Consider the following 13,735-nt stretch of genomic DNA (forward strand, 5'->3'; position numbering starts at 1 on the left):
GCGCTCTTCCGCTTGCTGCGTCAGGGCGGGGCCGCGGCGTCACGACGCAACTCGCTCTCTGATTTACGTCACGGCGCGGGCGGAAGATGGCCGGGTTGTTCTCCCGCAGCTGCTAACCCGGCAGTGCGGAGCTGGAGGCTGGCTCCCGCTGCCGCGGAGCAGCCGCCGCCATGTCGCTGCTACAGTCTGCGCTGGACTTCCTGGCGGGCCCTGGTTCTCTTGGCGGAGCTGCCAGCCGTGACCAGAGTGACTTCGTAGGGCAGACAGTGGAGCTGGGCGAGCTGCGTCTGCGGGTGCGGCGGGTCCTGGCCGAGGGTGAGGCGTAAGGCGTCGCCAGGCCGCGGGAGGCAGGAGCAGCCCGGGAGGGTCGCCGCTGGGGTGTGGTTCAAGTCAGGGCGCGCGAGGGTCACCGCTTTAGGCAGGGACAGCAAGGAAGATCGCGTCCAGGGTGTGAATCAAGTCCGAGACCGAGAGTCACGACTGAGGTGTGGGTCAGATCAGGGCCGTGGGAATCGTCTCTCTGGGCAGGGTCTGCGGGAAAAGTCACTGCTGGGATGTAAATCAGGCCATCGCTACGAAGGGACACTGCTGGGGTGTCAGGTCAGAGAGGGGTCTTGCCAGGAAGGGAGACTACAGGGGGCCTGTGGGTTAAGGCCTTTGGTGGTGACTGCAGAGAATAGACTTCTTCTGGGTTGAACACTTCCTCGTGGGTAGACTTAGTACAAGGGTCATGCTAGCAAGTGGTTGTCCAGTAAAGAAGGCCTGGAGGGACCACCTCTACTTAGAGCCAAAGCTGTATCTGGGGCATATACAAAAAGATTGAAAGGTGGAGTCAGGAGGGAACACAGTCACTCTAGGGTCATAAGCTGTTATTCTTTGTATCCTATCCAGCGTTGTTATTGCATCCTGAGGACTGTCTTGAGATGGCAGTGCTTGTTCTGCTGAGTTCTGGGGCCTGTATCCTTGCTTGGTGAACATAGACTGAGGCCCTATAGTCTCGTTTTCTTTTATAGCCTAAGTGTCTGCCTCACCTCTTGAATTTTTCTGTAGTGACCTCGTATAAGTTACAGGAAGCAGAGCCTGTAGCTGTAACCTTTAAGAACCTTGCGTGATAGACAGTTCCATAGTTAGATGTCTTGAGGTTAGTCTGGTTAGTACAGATCCTCACACAGGATCTGTAATCAGCCTGAGTGGAGGAGTCCTGTTTTCTGTGATTTTTTTTTTAAGTTTTACTTTTTTTTTTTGCCTGCCTCAATCTCTGGACATTATCTGTATGTATTGCCTGCTGAGACCAGAAGAGGAGAGGACATTGGGTCCCCTGGAACTGGAGTCAGAGACAGTTGTTAACCTCCCTGTGGGTGCTAGGAATCCAGTGCTGTTCCTCTCCTCTGCAAGAGCAGTAAATCTCTTAACTCTGAGCCATTGCTTCAGCCACTGTGCCCTTTTTTGTCCATCAGTATCTAGGAGTGTGCCAGATCTCAATACCTGTGAAGCTTACCTGCTAAACATAGTTATGTTCTGACAAATTGATTCAGGGAGAAGAGTGGCCTGACCCAGGTCTGAAGTAGCTCTCAGGATTGGAGAATCATCTTAAGGTTGTCCATGTCATTTGTGCTTAGTGGGAACGGGGAACTTGTTTGACATTCTTTACTATGAAAAGCAGAGGTGATGTTTTGACAGTAGCTTGTCTCCACTGTGAGTGTGCATAGATTTGGGTGTGGTTTTGGTAGAAGACTTCTGGTGCGCTTTCCTCCAGAGACGGGTTTAGGACTTCCACAAACAGTCTGATATGTGGTATTCCCTTTCATTTGTTGAAATGACAAAGATGATCTCTGATCGGCTTGTTCATTCTAAAGATACCAGGCAGTTGCTTTAGTTTTTCAAGAAATTCATCCCTGAATTGATGGCACAGGCCTGTAATACTAGCTTCTTGGGAGTTTGAGGCAGGAAAATTCCAACTTCAGGGTCTGCCTGACTACAGGTAGAATTCAAAGCCAATCTGGACAAGTTAGTAAGATGCTGTCCCAAAAAGTGAAAAGGGCTGGTTCAATGGTATAGCACTTGTTTAACGTGTCTGAGGCCCTGGGTTTAATCCACAAACCAGAAAGGAGGAGAGGAAGAGAAGAGACGGACTTGGTTTCCTTTCTTATAGAATGTAAAATAAGACACATATTCAGATAGAAGGAAGAGGCAGCTTGGATGCAGCAGTACTATAAACAGTGTGAATTCCAGGGTAGCTGGAAGGTCTGATTCTATAAAAGGGGGCCAGAAGAAGATAGCTGTGTGCTGTACCCACCTGGCCAAGAGGCCATCTCTAGTGGGATGTGGTCCCAACTGCCAGGAGAGGCAGATTGCATAAAGCAGGAAGCTTTTCCAAACCACATCGAACCCAGGATGAAAAACCAGGAAGTGTGGGCAGCCACCGTCTCTGTAGAGAGCAACTCATTCCCTCTGCTCTCTGGCCCATCCAGGAATAAAAATAATCAGTGCAATTGTAAGCCATAGATTTCTTCCTTTTATACTTAATTTGGTACTTTAAGGCTTTTTTTTCTGAGTTGAGACAGTAAGACATCTGTAGTATTTTACATAGATTATTTAAATGAGTTTCCTGAACAGCAGCAGTAGACCATGGGTCATTGGGATTTATGTTGTCTTAACAAGAACGTGAGGGAGGTTCTTAACAACTTCAGAACTTTTCAGGTTCTGAAAGATGACTCTGGTCATGACCTTATATCATGGGATCGTCCCAGAGGGGTTGAGAAAAGTTTTTATAGTCATATAAATTGCTCTGTCTCTAAGTAAATCAATAAATATTCTCATTGTAGGCAAATTGTTTCTATCAGTTTATATCAGGTTTTGTCACAGGAATTTATGGTAAACCAAACTTAGTTGTCATACAGTTTCATAGTTATTATTAATTTGATGCTGGAGTGTGAAATAAGTTGTTAGGCAGAACCATAAAGCTAGATAGCTTTTTACTCATTTTGGAATTTGTCCTAAGTCTTTACCAATTTTTTTTTAATTTATGTTTATGATTGTGCCCATATGTATGCACTGTGTGCATCCATGATATCTGTAGAGGTCAGAAGAGAGTATCTAATCCCCAGAAATTGGAATTAAGAAGGGTTATGACCTACCATATGGTTGCTTGGAACTGAACCTGGGTCCTCTGTGAGAGCAGGAGTGCTTTTAACTGCTGAGCCATCTCTCCAACCCCTGATTTTTGTATCTTGATTTTGTATCCTATAGCCTTCCTATGTTATAGTTTGTTCCTCTCTTCATTTTTTTGTCTTGGTGGGGGGGCGTGTCATGGCTAGCATGTGGTCAGAGAGTGACATGCAGCTGTCACTTCTCTCTTTCCACAGTGGTGATTCTGGGGATTGAACCCAGGTTGTCAAGTGCAGTGGCAAGCTCCTTTATCTACGGAGCCATCTTACCAATCTGCCTTTTTGTCTTCTATTTTTTCCCTTCCCCTCTGTTCTCTTCTTTGTCCCTTCCTTCCTCCCTCTCTTTTTCCCTCTAATTTTTTTTTTTGAGATTTACTAAATATGCTACATGAAAGATGGTGTTAATCTGCAAATAAAAACATCTTTACATCTTTTGTGATTTGGGTGCCTTTAATTTTCTTTTGTCTAATTATATCAGCTAAAGGATCTTGTATACTACTGAGTATCAGTGATGTGAATATGCACCTTGGCCTTCATCCTGATCTCATTTTACCACTAATACTGCTGCTGTTGGTCCTTTAGGGACATTCTTTATAAGATTGAGGAAGTTTCTTCCTAGTCTTGGTTTACTGGCAATTTTACATTTTTATGATGGGACTGTGTATTTAAAGGAAGCACTGGGAAGGCTGAGTTAAAGAACGTAAATCCAGAGCCAACATAGCGACCTCGTTTTTGCTTTTTATAAGGTTTATTTATTTCTTTATTTAATGTTTGAGTGCTCTATCTACACACACACCTGCATGCCAGAAGAGAGCACCGGATCACATTATATATGGTTATGAGCCATCACGTAATTGCTGGGAATTGAACTCAGGACCTCTGGAAGAGCAGCCAGTGCTCTTAACCACTAAACCATCTCTCCAGCCCTTCAACCTTGTTTGAAAAACAGCAAAACATCAGTTCTTTGATCCATCTTTATGAGTGCTGTTGGTCTATTTTTTTTTTTTCTTTTAGGATGTCAGGGCAGCACAATCTATTCTTTTCCTCTGGGTGTTGATATTTTTTTCTATTTGCATTAGCCTTCCTTGGTGTTTGATAACCCAGGTAGAATTCAACAGTGTTACTTGTTTTCAGGATACTTGCTTTTTTTATTTTCCAGGTCCCCTGTTTCTATCTGTTGATGCAGATTATACTTTCTCTTCCTATCTCTGAGTAGAAGGTATAAAGGGCTGTGACATAGAAATTGGGCTGCAGTATTTTTGTAGGAAGCAGTTATTATGTATGGCCTAAATTTGTTTGTAATTTATTTAGTAAAGGTATTTCTAAGTTTAAGTCATAGCACTGACCAACAGTTCTCTTTTTCAGGAGGGTTTGCTTTTGTTTATGAAGCTCAAGATCTGGGAAGTGGCAGAGAGTATGCATTAAAGGTAATAATTAACGACAAAGCATTTTATGGGGATTTTAGTTTATTGTAAAGGTATCTTGGGTTATTTTCAAGAATGCATCTCTGTTATTCTGTGTATATCAGTCAGTTTCAGTCTGTTAATCCTTGTCTCCTCCATGTTCTCCGGGCTTAACCCTTAGGCTCACAACTCTAACTTGGGTTGAGAGCTCTCTTAGGAGCTTCTTGTCTTACCTGGGGATATGGCCGGCTTTGGAGGGAGGAGTGAGAGTAACCCTCTGGATCCATATTACTCCACATGTAAAAATAAGGGACCAGGAATTTGAAGAGCACAGAAACCATTTACCAAATTTACATTCATGGCATCTGTAAATATGATTAAAGTACTGTGGTAGGAAGGGGTCTCTAGATCTTAATGCCCAGTTAGGCAGCTTTGATTTTTATCCTGAGACATAGCAGTAGGTACAGCTCTACCTTGATGGGCAAGCAGGGGTCTCCTTTCTTGTCAAGGATGGGACATAGTCAGTGGACCCTTAGACCAGGGCTTGTTCTGGCAATGTACCTTGTTGCATATGTTTGCTAGGTATATATTGTATCTCCTTGTTTGTCTTGGTTTACTCTGGCCTGTTTCTACCTTTTCTTGGGTTTTTGGAGAATAAAGATCATTCAAAGTGTCTAAGCTTCTTTGAATCAGATGTTCAAATGCAAGTAAATGGTGTGCTATGTTCCCTGAGACTTAGTGTCCTAATTTAGACACAATGCTTACATTCTCCGGGGTGTTTTATCTGTTAAATAGAAGGTAAAAAGATTTCAATCTTGTGTGCTATTCTCTGACAGAGATTACTATCCAATGAAGAGGAAAAGAACAGAGCCATCATTCAGGAAGTTTGTTTCTTGGTATCCTTTTCCTGAGACTGAGAGTTGCTGCCATGACTAACTGCATGACTAATGGCTGCTTGAGCTTTGAATGTACACAGTCACTCCTCACCACCTTCATGTTGTGGAGCCCAGAGGGCTTCTGTCTCTTTCTCTCTGACCCACTCATAGCTAGCATTTCCACTAACTTCTTCCTACACTCTTCACCTTCTCACTGTCCCTATGTGCCCCTCCCTTACCATTCTGTTCAGATGCTCATATATGCTAAGGCATAAGTTAATTTGGGTATCATGACTTTGGTTTCTTAAAACTTACAAATGTTTATTTTTAAGTACATAGAGTTGTGGATGTATTGTCTCACATTCTTCTTTAACAAGACATACAGAAAAAGCTTTCTGGCCACCCCAATATTGTCCAGTTCTGCTCTGCAGCATCCATAGGAAAAGAGGAATCGGACACTGGGCAGGCTGAGTTCCTCCTGCTTACGGAGCTCTGTAAAGGTAAAGTACCTTGAAGTTTAAGTACTTTCTGACATGTTTGAACAGTTGTTAAATACTCCCAAGATGTTCTGAAAATGCATTGGTCTTGAATGAAAGAACCAGCTAACCACTGATCTTTGTGTTGGTTGAAATATGCATTTATGTGTCCTTCATGGATTATAGGTTCTTGTTTGTGTGTTTGGAGACAGCCTTACTATGTAGGTCTGGTTGGCCTGGAGCTTGCTCTGTAGTCCAGACTAGTGTTGAAATCACAGATACCTAACATACCTCTGCCTGCTGGGGTTAAAGCTGTGTGCTGCCATGCTTGGCCTTAGGTTGCAGATTCTGAAGAGTAGGGTCTCATGATTTTCTCCTGAAACAGGATGAGCAGACACACAATGAAACCTCAAGTGTCCTTGAATGTAAACTGGATAAGATCAACATTGGCACATAAGTGGCATGTCCTTAGGTAGTGCTAATAGTAGTTTGTTTTGAGAGGAAAGGAGAATCACTTAGTGGGCATATATCCTTATCAAGCTCAAACCTAAGAAAGCATCAGGAGGACTTTTTGATCCATTTGGCAGGCCTGTGGGCAGGACATACCTCAGGTAGACCTCTAGGGACAGTGGTTACATGGTTGACTATGGGCAATGCTTAGCAAGTTTCTACTTGCTGGGTATGATATTGCATTCCTGTAACTCTAGCAATGGGGAATTGAACCCTATTCTCTGGCTGTGAAGTGAAATTGACCACTGAAAAGTAGTAAACTCCACCACAGAGCTGTGCTGCTATCTGCCAGAATGCTACGTAATTCCTAGTGTGCTCTGAAGCATAGGATGCTGAAGAAAAATTAGGGTACAAGTGGCTGCTGGTGTGTCCATCTGAGCAATGAGTGTTGGGAGAGAAGAGACTAAGGAGCAGCAGGGAGACTGAGATAGGGAACCCATGGAAAGAATCCCAACCATGTTCGAGCCACTTGTCCATAAGCCAGTGGTCATGAAAACTGTATTGTGATGGCTGGAGTCGGGACAGGCCAGTAGCATACATGAGAACAGAGGGGAAAGCTGGAGACAGTGAATAGATTGGGGAAAGGAGCAGAAATGGACTATCTAGCTGATAGTGAGAGGTGTAGAGTGAGTGTGTAGAAGCCACAAATGAGTCAATAGGATCTCTCTGCCAAGTGGAGGAGGGCAGGGATCTGTGCAGGTCACATGCAGGCTCTTAGTTGTCAGAAGCAAGAGGCTGAATATGCAGTACAGACTCATTTCTACATGGCAGGAAGCCCTGCGATGTTAGCTCCTACTGTGGCAGGACAGTCTCTAGTCTCCCAGTCTTCTCCATTTTGTCCTCATGTATCTGCAGGTCCTCACCTAGCTCCTGTCAGACTTACCCAGTACCCTGGTCCACCTGTTGGCAGAGTTATTCCACTGTGCATAGGGGTCAGGAGGCTGGGAAGTCAGGAGCTATCTGACTAAGGACTGCCAGGGAAGAGAGTTGGATTAACTACATCTTAATTGGCGTATTTCCAGATAATTTGTTTGCTCTACTTTTTAACTCTTAAAGTGTTAAATTAATGAAAACATAAAAATTGAGTGAATGGATGCATTAGATTTGTTAATTTGTAACATTTTCTTGTAGTTGATTTATCTTTCTCCTTGGTCTTGCTTTTCTTTTTGTTTACGACAAGCTGCAAACATCAAGATCAGGAAACATGGATGCATGCTTGTTATTTTGCTTGTTTTTTAAGGCCAGCTTACTCTGGCCAAGGTTGGCCTGGAACTTGAATCAGTCTTCCTGTCTTGGCTTCGTGAGGTCTGGAACTATAGGCTGTGTCACTCCTCCCTCAAGACCAAAACTTATTGTTCTCATGTATTGTCTGAGAGCAGGGACCTTTTCTGTTACAGTTGTAGACTGTTACTTTGGATGTGGTATATAGTGTATGATTAGCCAGGATGTCTTCCTAATATCTCACCCCAACCCCCAACAAAATTCTTCATGGTTTCTTAAGTTGTAGTCAATTTGAGTCTGTTTTCTGAACAACTCTGAGCCATTTCTTTACAAGCTAGGAAGGAGCCAGCTCTAGTGATACGGCCTCCAGCTTAGAATTCTTGGGATGGGAAGAAACTCTGTCCCTGTGCTAGGTATTGTAAGAGGCCAATTTGTCCAATCTGCTACATTTTGTCTTCATGGATTCCTGTTGTTCCTGCTATATTCAGTTATAAAAGAGCATATGCTCATTGAAAAAGTAAAAGTAGGCTTGATGCTTGTTACTGAATAATCAGCTAAGGAATCATCCTGAGGAAGACTAATACTCCCTCAGTAGTCTTTAGTCTGTGTAGTTCTTGGTTTAGGGTTGAGGCCCCTTAAAATTTCCCCCTTCCTTCTTAGCATGTCTACTAGTAGTATTAATTGTTTGGATATTGTTTAGTCAGCCATAGTGTTTCAGTATCATGGATGTAGCTTGTCATTTGTACATAACACAGTCTCACAGCAAGCTGTCTTCCCATTCCTGCGATTCACTCTGAAATCATATATAAGCAAACAAAACTAAACACACTCACTCGCGTACGCACACACACACTAATAAAGAAACCGGGAATTTTAGAGTAAGAGGTAGACGGAGGGCTAGTAAGGACCAGGCATAGGAAGTTATGGAGAGAGAAAAGGGAAGGAGGATAGTAAATAATTATATTTTAATTTAAAATATTAAGGGAAAAGCCAAAAGGGGGAAGTAGAAGCAATAGAATTGAATAGATCCTATGAAAGTGAGGTCAACTCTGTATTTTTCTTGTTAAAACCTTAACTGTACCAAACACATATTCGTGTAGGTAGTGCTCCCCCTTATCTCTAATATATAGTCAGACACAGTGGATGCCTGCTATATGTAGTACCAAGCCATGCCCAACAACATTGCAGTACTGCAGCAGTCCACCTGATAACCAGGAAGTCTTTATAGGTGGTAGTGGCAGTAGATTGTAGCAGTGGTGATTAAGCTGCTATTTATGACCTCCCTCCTTGTCGTTTATGAGATCAGAAAGCTTTTGCATGATGCAAGTCTTGGTATATAGAAATCCTGGTTTAAAAGATTTGGACAGCATCTGCGAGAAGCTCTGTTCATTGTCTTTGCTGTTTTCTGAGGTGGTAGAGGTGTAAAAGGAGTGGATTCAGGTTCTGTCTTTAAACAGGGTAATGTGGGAGGCAGAAAGGTCCAACCTGCTATATTTTCTCTTCCACATATATATGTGTGTGGTGTACATATTTATATGTGTGTTTGGGTATATGTGCTTGAAGCTGGCATCTGATGTCTCCTCAGTCACTCTTCTAACCTACATAATGAGATTTTAAAGTCTCTCATTGAACCCAGTACTCAGCTTGCTCTAGGAATTTTATTTCTACCCACTGTATACTAGGATTTTTTTTTTCAGGCTGCTATGTCCACCCATTTTATCCTAGGGTTCTAAGGATCCAAATCTGGTCTTAATGCTTATGTAGTAGTTAACCCACTGAGCCAGCTCCTGAAATTTCTTTTTGGTAATCAAAAATCATCATCATGTCTTAGTAGGTCTCTATTGATACGAAAAAACACTGTGACCAAAAGTAACCTGAACAGGAAAGGGCACATTCCTTCACTGAAGGAACTTAGCTCAGTAACTCAAGGCAAGAAACTGGAAGCAGGATTAGATGCAGAAGACACTGAGGAATGTTGCTTATTGGCTTGGTTTGTTATATAACCCAGGACCATCTGTCCAGAGGTGGCACCACCGACAATGCACTGGATCCTCCCATATCAGTCACTAATTTAACAAATGCCCCCACAGACTTGCCTGCAGGCCAAGCTTATGGAGACAAATTTTTAATTCATAGTCCTCTTCCTAGATGATTCTAGCTTGTAATAGGTTGACAAAAAGCTAACCAGCACAGCTGACAAACTCATATGCTTTGGAGGGTGTCTCCCAGATTCCATTTTTGGGAGGATACAGATAAGCAACAGTTTGCTTAAAGATGGACACTTCTGGCTTAAAGGCTGGACAGGGCTTGCCTGGATTTGGGGCAGAGTTGCTGGACCTCTGAGAAATTGGGGAATCCCTCCTTTTCATGGTAGCAGGTTCAGAATTTACTAAAGGCAGTTTTGAAGTCCTAGGTTGGTCCACCAACCTTTCTTTAAGTTGATATTTACTGTTAAATTCATTGGAAGCCCTCAATCCATCCTTTGTCAGAATAGGCTACTTTTTCTGTATAAAATAAGAGGGTTTTTGTTACTGTTGTTATTATTTTTAAAGCAGTCCCTGCTCTGTCACATGTATATTATTTTTTGAAAAAAATACTCTCAAATTGAAGTTGGTAGCATGCATGAATCCTATTTTCAGCACTACAAAAACCAGGTGTGTACACCTGTGATCCCACCATGGAAGAGGAGAGACAGAAGGATCAGAAGTTCAAGGTCATCCTCAGCTACTTACCCAAATTTGAGGCTTTAAAAAAATTTCAAAAGTATAGATTGGATGGCTCCACAGTTAAGAATATTTGCTGCTGTTTCAGAGGATCCCAGTTTGATTCCCAGCACCTATGTCAAGTGACTGTAATTCTAACTCTAGGGGAATCTAGTGCCTTCTTCTGTCCTTAGTGGGATGCCATTACTCATATGCACAAATTTACACACACACATAATTTAAAAAATAACATATTGAAGTTCATTGTTTAGGCCCAGTGAGATGGCTCAGGGGTAAAGGCATCTGCTGCTTCACTTGACAATCTGAATTCAATCTCTGATGTACAAAAAGAGGACAACTTCTGTAAACTGTCCTCAACTTCCATGTGTGCATTGTCACATATAACTTCCATAAACTGTCCCCTAACTTCCACTCGTGCATTGTCACACATACATGCAGTAAAAAAATTTTTAAGAGGAAATAAAAATTTACTAAAAAGAAAATTTTATGTGTATTAGGGCTTCACCTGTCTATATGTATGTGTACCTCATGTGTGCCTAGTGCCCATGATAGTTAGAATGTCAGATCTCCTAGAACTGGAGTTATGAATGGTTGTGAGCCACCATGTGGGTGCTAGGAACCAAACCCAAGTCTTCTACAAGAGCAATAGGTGCTCTTAACTGTGAGCCTTCTCTCCAGCCCCCAAATAAATAAATTTTAAAATTGTCTTATGGCTTATTATGGTTGCGTACAAATATAATAATCCTAGAATTCAGGAAGTTAAAGCATGAGGCTGGCAAGTTTTGAAACCCTGTCTCAAAATAATAAAAATCTCTTAATCCTTACCAAGAATGAACTATTTACTGAGCTAGTTAAAATTCACATTATGATCAGTCTGGCATGGAGCTTAGGTGGACATGACTGTTCCTGCCTCTTGGAGCCTGCTTCTGTTTCACCAGAGGCACTGGTTCTTTCGAGGCCCCTGTTCCTTTAGGTTTGTGTAGATTCTATGAATCAAATATGTTAGGAACAGGAAATGGTCTAATCTTGCCAGAGTTGGGAACCAGAATGGAGTTACCAGCAGGGAATGATGTAATTCTGAACTGGGGAACTGCAGTGAGGAATGTAGGGTCAGGGTTTCTGCTCTGCCTGGGCTGTAAACATGAGCCTAGAGCTTCTGCTTTGTGATCATTCTTTCACTGACCTTGATCAACTGTTAGAAACTTTCTCCTGCCTTCAGGGCCTTTTCATATGATTGCTTTTGCTTCTTGTTTTGTCCCAGGGATGTTCTATGCCTTTTCCTGCCTCTGCTCTCCCCAGAGGTCCCCAGATGGTCCTCATACCCACCTGTTTATTTGTCTTCCTACAGAAGTTGTGAAGGAATAACTGGAGTGGTACTGATTGGGTATGCACCACTACTAAGGCCTTAGAAATGCTGCTCCTGCCTGGGCTGCTATACACAGAGGTAGACTAAACCTATTAATAAGTAGGGTATAGCATTCTGAACCCTAGGATGACTAAATTCACTTGTCTCCTTTAGGACAGCTGGTGGAGTTTCTCAGGAGAGTTGAATGCAAAGGCCCTCTGTCCTGTGATAGCATTCTGAAGATCTTCTACCAGACATGCAGAGCAGTGCAGCACATGCACAGGCAGAAACCACCCATCATCCACAGGGATCTCAAGGTACCAGCTGGGCTGCATTGCTAACTGTGTCTCCACACTGTCTTCTCCTGCCTTGGGATAGCTCCGTACTCGTTTTTGTGCCCCTTGTGCTTGATCAGAATCCAGTGCTTTCTGCTCAGCTATTATCCTGATATGCTAAGCTTCTCAGTTGCCTTTCTTACAGAGTTGTATGCATCCAGGTACAGTTCTGACCTTGGTGGGGAATCACTGCATCTCACACCAACTGCAGGTGGTGTGAGAGTACCACAGCCTAGCTGAAGATGGCACCTGCCTGTCTGGAATTGCTGTGTGTAACTTGTATAGCCTGGCTTGGGGGGTATAGTCATATGAATTTATTTTACTTTTTCCTGTTCTTAGTGAAGTTGAGTGCTATAGCTACCAGTGCCTTAGTCTTCAATTTCTTTTCATTTTCCTTTTCCTCCCTCCTGTTCTTTTGCCTTTTTAAAATATACTTAGCTCACTGGAACTCCAGATTTTTTTTTTTTGGTGTGTGTGTGTGTGTGTGTGTGTGTGTGTGCGCGTGCGTGTAAAATTTCTTAAAGACTTATTTTATTGGGGTTGGAGTGATGGTTCAGTGGTTAAAAGCACTGACTGCTTTTCCAGAGAAAAAGCAGTACTGGTTTAATTCCCAGTACCCACATGGCAACTCATTACTGTTTGAGATCTGACACCCTCATACAGACATGAATGTAGGCAAAAGCACTAGTACACATAAACTAAACTAAAAATAATTTTTTAAAAAAGATTTATTTTATATATATGAGTATTCTAGCTTCCTGTATGTATACATGACATCAGATCCCATTATACGTATTTATGAGCCACTATGTGGTTGCTGGAAATTGAACTCAGGACCTCTGGAAGAACAACCAGTGAGCTTAACTACTGATCCATGTCTCCAGCCCTTTCTGGAGACATATTCTTGAACAAAATCTTTAAGGTTGTATTGCCATAGCCTAGTGTTCATTCCCCTATTGTGACTTTTTAACTTTTTGAGACTGGATTTGTGAGGAGGCTTAGCAGGTGAAAGCATTTTCTACCAAGCCTGATGTCTTAGTTACTTTTCTATTGCTGTGAAGAGATACCATGACCAAAAAGGAAGCATTCAGTTGAGAGGGTTGCCTAGTGTTTCAGAGGGGGACCATAATGATGGGGAGCGTGACGACAGGCAGGCAGGCAGATATGGTGCTGGAGTAGTAGCTAAGAGCTTACTTACATCCTGACCCTCAAGTTGGAGGCATGGATGGGGGCTAGGAGAAGAGACTGGGAGTTACATAGGCCTTTGAAACCTCAAAGCCTACCCCTAGTGACACACTTTTTTCAATAAGACCACATCTTTCTACCCTTCCCAAAACAGTTCCACCAACTAGGGGCCATGCTATCAAATATATGAGCCAATGGGGATCATTCCTATTCATACCATCACACCTAACATCTTTGACTCCCTTTGATTTTATGTTGGTGAAAGGAAAGAACTGGTTCTCAAGTTGTTCTGTGACCTCCACACAAATGCTGTAGCATACATGCACCCCTTTACACAAAACAAATGCATAAAAATATATACTTATTTATTTAAACTTGCAAACAGTGTAATGTCGTTGTTAATGGTGGTAAATGTATGTTAGGGAGAATATAAAGAATAAAATTAGGCAGATCTCAGGCGGCAGCTCTGTACTCAACTTCACAAAACCCTGAGGA

General features: G+C 42.6%; 1 protein-coding gene across 3 annotated transcripts in view; it reads left to right on the forward strand.

Moving 5' to 3' along the window:
• The first annotated feature begins 38 nt into the window (after nucleotides 1-38).
• Nucleotides 39-13,735, forward strand: part of Gak (cyclin G associated kinase) — a 64,414-nt gene continuing 50,717 nt past the window's right edge. For 2 of the 3 annotated variants that reach the window (XM_028782334.1, XM_028782333.1), the window contains exons 1-5: nucleotides 87-315; nucleotides 4,533-4,594; nucleotides 5,407-5,466; nucleotides 5,831-5,945; nucleotides 11,895-12,037. In XM_028782334.1, the coding sequence (XP_028638167.1) occupies nucleotides 171-315; nucleotides 4,533-4,594; nucleotides 5,407-5,466; nucleotides 5,831-5,945; nucleotides 11,895-12,037 (525 nt within the window). In that variant the 5' untranslated portion in view covers nucleotides 87-170. Of the gene's footprint in view, nucleotides 316-4,532; nucleotides 4,595-5,406; nucleotides 5,467-5,830; nucleotides 5,946-11,894; nucleotides 12,038-13,735 lie in introns of all 3 variants that reach the window. The other variant, XM_028782332.1, reaches the window with a different exon arrangement.

This window comes from Grammomys surdaster, unplaced genomic scaffold (genome assembly GCF_004785775.1).
Source record: "Grammomys surdaster isolate TR1022 unplaced genomic scaffold, NIH_TR_1.0 751, whole genome shotgun sequence".
Taxonomy (NCBI): Eukaryota; Metazoa; Chordata; class Mammalia; order Rodentia; family Muridae; genus Grammomys; species Grammomys surdaster.